The sequence below is a fragment of the Dipodomys spectabilis genome, unplaced genomic scaffold, assembly GCF_019054845.1.
Source record: "Dipodomys spectabilis isolate Male_0828 unplaced genomic scaffold, ASM1905484v1 ptg000179l, whole genome shotgun sequence".
Classification (NCBI taxonomy): Eukaryota; Metazoa; Chordata; class Mammalia; order Rodentia; family Heteromyidae; genus Dipodomys; species Dipodomys spectabilis.
The window spans coordinates 4031709-4037708 of NW_024870856.1; the positions used below are offsets into that span (position 1 = coordinate 4031709).

Here is a 6000-nt window from a genome sequence, read left to right on the forward strand (position 1 = left end):
TCAAAATGAAAGACTTTCCCATGCCAAGTTTCCAAGTGGAGAACAAATTAACCGTACATACAGGAGATAAGTGTATGTATATGTATACTAGGTGACTGGAGCAGAAGGAAAGGGCCACTACTGCTCTAAAATCCAAAGAAAAATGGGGAACACTATGTAGGAACTTGATTTGAGGAAACAACAGAGTTCGCACAGAAAAGGAAACTGCTTTATGCCATCTCCCTGAATACCTCTCTGAGGCAAGCATCTTGTTCCAGTGCCCAACTCCGCATCTTGGCAGGTGGCACCACTTCTGCTTGAACAATTCCACTAATGGAGAAATCACACAGCATCCCACTCTATTTTTGAACTGTTCTGTTTAAAAGTTCTAAGCTGAAGTTTTCCTCCTTTCATCCATCCTTGGGTGTCCATTTTCAGACTATGACTACAAATATGAAGCTTAATGCAGGACCAGAGGGAATAAAAAGAAGAGGCAAGCGAACACAACTGCAGGGCTGGGAAAAGAAAGGCAACCAGCAAGTACTGTGGCTCACTCCTGTAATCCTAGCTAATCAGGAGGCTGAGATCTGAGGATCATGATTCAAAGCCAGCCTGGGCAGAAAGGTCCATCAGACTCTTATCTCCAATTTAACCCCCAGAAAACCAGAAATGGCACTGTGGCTCAAAGTGGTAGAGGGCTAGCCTTAAGCAAAAGAGCTCAAGAACAGTGCTCAGGCCCTAAGTTCAAGCCCAACAACCAACAAAAAAGAAAGGCAACCAAAATATAAAGCCTTTGACTAGGTCACATTGATATCTGACGTATTCATTCTGTTTAAAAACACCCTGGAAAAAAATGTTCATATCCCTCCCTGAGCTAAATTACAAGCCAGAGAAGAACCTATCTATCTCTCGTTTGTGTATCTTGGGAAATTAAGTCAGATTTATCAGGATTTGGTCACTTCTTTCTCCTCAGCATCCACATTTAATAGAACTGCCCAGGAACACTCTGCATGAACTGCTTTGCCAGAGAGCATCTTTGCCCAAAGCCTGCCCAGACCAGGACAATCCCTGCCCCACATCTATTCAACCTACCAGTCTCTCTATACTCTCAGGTACCTATCACTAGCCTAAATGTCACAGCCAAGATCTAGAGCACACATTCTAGGAAAATAATTTCTCAAATGTCGTTCCAGACAACCTCTGGGATGGGTCACTGATAATCTGCCCTGGCTTCTGAGGACAATTCATCCAGCTCAAAGTCAAGACACTGGAGAAAAAGAAAGGAAGAAGGCAAGGAGCAACATTACCTGGTTCTGTCCTGAAACCCCAGCAGCACAAGGCGACGGCGCAAAGCAAGGGGATAGTGCAGGGAAAACCACTGACAGGTCACAGCTTTTCTGTGGGTGTCCAGTCAAACCAGATTCTTCAGAAACAGGAGGAAAAGAAGTGTTTCCTAAACCATGCATAAAGTCTGGTCTCACAAGCAACAACAACAACAACAAAATATTTTTTTCCTTCTTTAGGGCACAAGAACCTGCTAACAGAGGAGCAGCTGAATTTTGCCCAGAATCTATTATTCCATAATAGATGATTGAAAGAAGACAGGCTAGACTGTGGCTTCCCAGTTCTATTGTTAAGAGCTAATACCCACAATCTTTCACCAAAAAAAAATAAAAAAAGACAGCTAGGCAGGCAGGCAGGCAGGCAGGCAGGCTGGCTTTTCATCTGAAGGAGTTGAGGTTTTCCTAAACCTTGGCTTTCTGCAGGGAACTCGGGCGAAGAGCACTAAACCCAAGCTGACACAGTAGAGACAGAGTGTATCACTCTCAGCCACAACCGACCCGCTAAAAATGAATTTTTAAAAACCCTGCCTGGAAGATTTAGAAAAAAAAAAACAAAAACGAAAAACAAAAAAAAACGGAGGGAAGACAGTACTACACCAGGGGCCTAACCGGCGCGGCCAGCTTCTGCCCCGGCCTCCCCGCTCGGCTCCGGGTTACCAGGACGGTGGAGGTGCGCTCTCAGAATCCGGGAAGCTCGTTCTGAAAGAGGCCCCGGAGCAGCGCGCGCCGACGGCCCGGCTCCCGCTGCCTGGCTGCCGCTGCGGCGCCCCAGCGCGGATCGCTCCCCCGACCCTCCGGCCTCCGCAGCCAGTCCAGGAGGCCGCCACCCAGCAACCCGCACACGCCCCAGCCCGCACGCCCGCCCCTCGGGGACCCGACCTGGCCCGCCCTCCGCCGCTCTCCAGCGTGCCGTCTGCATCTCCCCGCAGCCCGCGCTCGCTCGGGGTCGCGGGTCCCAAGGCGGCGGCCGCCACCGCCTCCTCCTCCTCCTCCTCCTCCTCCTCCTCCTCCTCCTCCCGCAGCTCCGCCGACGCCCGGGGCGCGCGAGCAGGCGGCACCGGGAGCGGGGACGCGAGCCCGGCTCGCGCGAGCGCGGGATCTGGGTCGCGGCGGGAGGAGGAGGCGCCGCCGCCGCTGGGGTCCCCCGGACGCCCCGCCACGCCCCCGCCCCGGGCCGCACAACCTCCCGCCGGCTGCTCCACGCTCGCCTCGGCCGCCGCTGCCCCTCCTCGCTGGGGCGTGGACACGGAGCCAGCCGCCAGGGGACCCCGTGTCCACGCCACCCACGCGGGCACCCCGAGCGTCCCGGCTCCGCGCCGCTCTCCGGGCACACCACATCCCCAGATGTCCCCCCGCGGGGCCGCCCCCGGAGACTCCGGCTCGGCCACGGCCCACCCCCCCCCCCCCGCCCTTCCCGGCGCAGCGGCTGCCATGGCTGCCCCGTTTCACAGAAGCGTAGACCGAGGCCGGGAGATGACAGGCCAGAGCAGCACCCGTCGAAGAAAACAGGTCGCTTCGCGGGGTGCAGGGGAGGCCCGGGGACAAGGGGACCCAAGAACAGCACGGAGCAGCAGCCGCTTTCGGAGCTGCCCGGCCCCCGTCCGCCCGGCCTCCACCCGAGGGGCCTCCACCCACGCCGCCTCCTCGGCCCTCCCGAGAAGGAGACAAAGAGCCGGCGCCCCAACCCGCGGAGCCGGGGCCGTCGGGGGCCCGGGGCCTCCCCGGCAACCAGGGGCTGGCGCTGGGGAGGAGAGTCGGCGGCGTCCGGGCCGAGCCGCGGCGCGTGGGGCGACGCGGACGGCGTGACACGCGGGCGGGGGTCGCGGAGCACCGGGATGCGGTGACCCGGGAGGACCAGGAACGCGCCGGGCCCGGCTAGCCAAGGCCGGCGGGTGCCCGGCACGCCGGGGTCTGCCGGGCGCGCGGGGCCGCCTGGCCGGAGCGACTCACCCGATCGGAAGAAGGCCGCGACGTCGGCCAGGTCCTTGGCCGCCTCCTCGGCCCCCTCGCCGGCGCCGCCTCCGCAGCCGGAGCCCGCCGCGCTGGCTGCTGCCGCGGGGCCGGAGGACGCGGCGGGGGCGGCGGCACCACCGCCGCTGCCGCTCATGGCTGCGGCAGCGCCCGCGGCCGCGCCCGCCTCGGGCCCCGCGCCCCTAGCGCCGCGCGCCGCCCGCCCTGCACCGGGCCCGGAGGCGCTCAGCGCCTCGCTGCCCGCGGCCGGCGCACGAAGGCAGAGCCCCGGGGCGGCGGGCGGCGGCGGCTCGGCCCGGGGAGCGCGCCCACATAGACCGGGACTCCGCCCGGGAAACGCGGACCGGCCGCGGGGCGGGAGCGCGGAGCCACGACCTCGGCGGCGCCGGCCGGAGCGCGGGCAGCGGCGGACACCGCGCCGCACACGCAGTCCCGAGGGCGGGGGGGAGGCCCGAGGGGGTGTCGGTGGCCGGCCGGAGCTTGAGAATCACGGGCGCCGGCGGCAGCCGCGAGCCTCCATCTTGATTTCCGACGGGGAAGGAAGGAGGGGGAGGGAGGAAATCACGGCTGAGGGAACCCGGGTGAAAGGAAAAGGGAGAGTAGGGAAAGGGGAGGAAGGAAAAAAGAGGGGCTTCGGCAATTTCCGGCGAGCCTCGTCAACGGCCCGAGCGTGGGCTCGGCGGGGGCGGGGCCTGCGGAGGGCGGGGCCCTGGAGGGGCGGGGCCACGCCGGGCGGGGCCACGCCGGGCGGGTGGGCGGGCGCCCCGAGGGCGCGGTGGGCTGGCGGAGAGCCGGCCGCCGCCGCTGCCCGATCTCCCCCTCCCCTACCGGGGCGGCTCCGAGCCTGGGGAGGAGTCGGAAAGCCCTGCCCCACCGAGGCGGGCCTTCTCTGGCCGGGCCTTGCGCCCAGGAGTCAAGACGCCCCAGCTGGCGCGGTGAGCGCTGTCCTGTGACGCCAGGGCCGCCGGGTTCTTCCGCCGCCCGCGGGGCGGGCGTCTGGGCACCCGGCCCGTGCGTGCGCCCCGGACGCCGCGCGCGCGCACGCGCGCTGCCACGCGCTCGGGGCTCAGGAGTACTTGTTGAATGAGCAGAGAGGGTGGTGGGCAGGGGAGACGAAGGGAATGGGCTCTACCCCAAATCCTGGTCAAGTCCGCGTGTGCCGAGTGAGTCAAGGGTACAAGAACGCCTCTGGCGCGGCTGCAAACGGCGAGAAGGGCAGGGCCGAGGCCAGCAGCGAACGCACCGAATGCTGCAAAACGATGGTCATAACCATTCCCACCCAGTTGCACGTAAACTGGAAACGTCCGTGGTTCGATGAATGGCCCGTGGATGGTGGTCGCTGTGTGGCACTGGATGGGAGCTGGAAACAGCAGCTCGTGGACTCCTGTTTGACTTAATCTAAATGCAGGTGGCGGTACACGCAGGGTCTGTCAGAGGAGGAGACTTGATCGAGCAAACCACTTAGTACAGCACTCGGATCTGGGGTTTTTTGTTGTGTTGTTTTTTTTTTTAATACCTTTCTCTGATAAAGGAACCAGGGCTCCTTGGGGGAAAATGGCTGCTCTGGTACTGAGCCTGGATAAGGATGTGCTCCCCCCTCCCCCCAGGGGAGAAAAGTTTAACAACCAGGATGGAGTTGGGGGGGGGGGGCGTAAGGGAGTCAGTGTCAAACAGACACCCGAGAAAAAGGAGCTCTCTTGGCCAAAGCTGGAAATTTTTGATCAAGAAAACAATGTATTAGAACTGCATGTATCAATCCATGAATTTATATTGGTATAAATGAATAATCAGGTAAATAAGGGAGAAGAGACAGTGCTTCCATAAGGACAATTATTTATGAGGCTACTGTGCCCTAAATGAGACCGAATAGAGAGCCTGGTTGCACCCTGTAACTTACAAATAATAAAAAAAAATGGAAAGGAGAAACAAAATAACTTTACTTTGGAGAAATGTGACCTCTCTACCTCTGCCAGGTGCCTGGAGTGAACATTAGAAACAATAACCATGTTGCTAGTCTGTACCCTTGATAAGATTGATGTGATGAAAATGGCATTCTTCCTCTATGATCTTCCTCACAAAACTCAGAACTCCTGTCTAATAATGAGAAAATCATCAGATGAATGAGGAACTTCTTGTAAGCTACCTCACCAACATGCTCCCAAACTATCAAGGTCAAATGAAGAAAAGTCTGGGAAACTAACATGGCCAACAGGATCCTAAGGAAAATTTAGGACTAAATGGACTACTTGTAGTTTGGTTTGGTTTGGTTTTGAGATGGGGTCTTGCCCTGTAACCTAGGCTGGCCTGGAACTCCAGATCCTCCTGGCCTCAGTACTCGCAGTGCTAGGATTACAGGAGTGTACCACTATACTCAAAGCAGTGTTGTTTTTGTTTTAATCTTTAAATAGTTGAACCAAGGGATTTCAGTTCCACATGTCAGTTTGTGAGTACAATGTTTCTTGATCAGTATCACCTCTAGTTTTCTTGATGGAATCCAAAAGTTAGGAAAATACATTGGGTAAAAAAAAAAACATAATCTAAATCACCCATGCACTTTAAAGATGAAGTGCTTCCATGATTGTGAAGAATAAACCCTCCCAACCTATTAAGGATGCTAAGAATGGCAAAAAAAAAAAAACTAGGTGTGAGGTATAACTTTTCAGTAAGTGTAAATCTATTTTAAGAAAAAAGTTTATTTTTAAAGCTT

The 6000-nt window shown here is 57.9% G+C and overlaps 1 protein-coding gene across 2 annotated transcripts in view; it reads right to left on the bottom strand.

Moving 5' to 3' along the window:
- Window positions 1-3429, bottom strand: part of Trio (trio Rho guanine nucleotide exchange factor) — a 319531-nt gene extending 316102 nt beyond the window's left edge. The window contains exon 1 of one of the 2 annotated variants that reach the window (XM_042695165.1): window positions 3273-3429. In XM_042695165.1, the coding sequence (XP_042551099.1) occupies window positions 3273-3429 (157 nt within the window). The remainder of the gene's footprint in view (window positions 1-3272) is intronic. The other variant, XM_042695166.1, reaches the window with a different exon arrangement.
- Between the last annotated feature and the right edge of the window lie 2571 nt (window positions 3430-6000).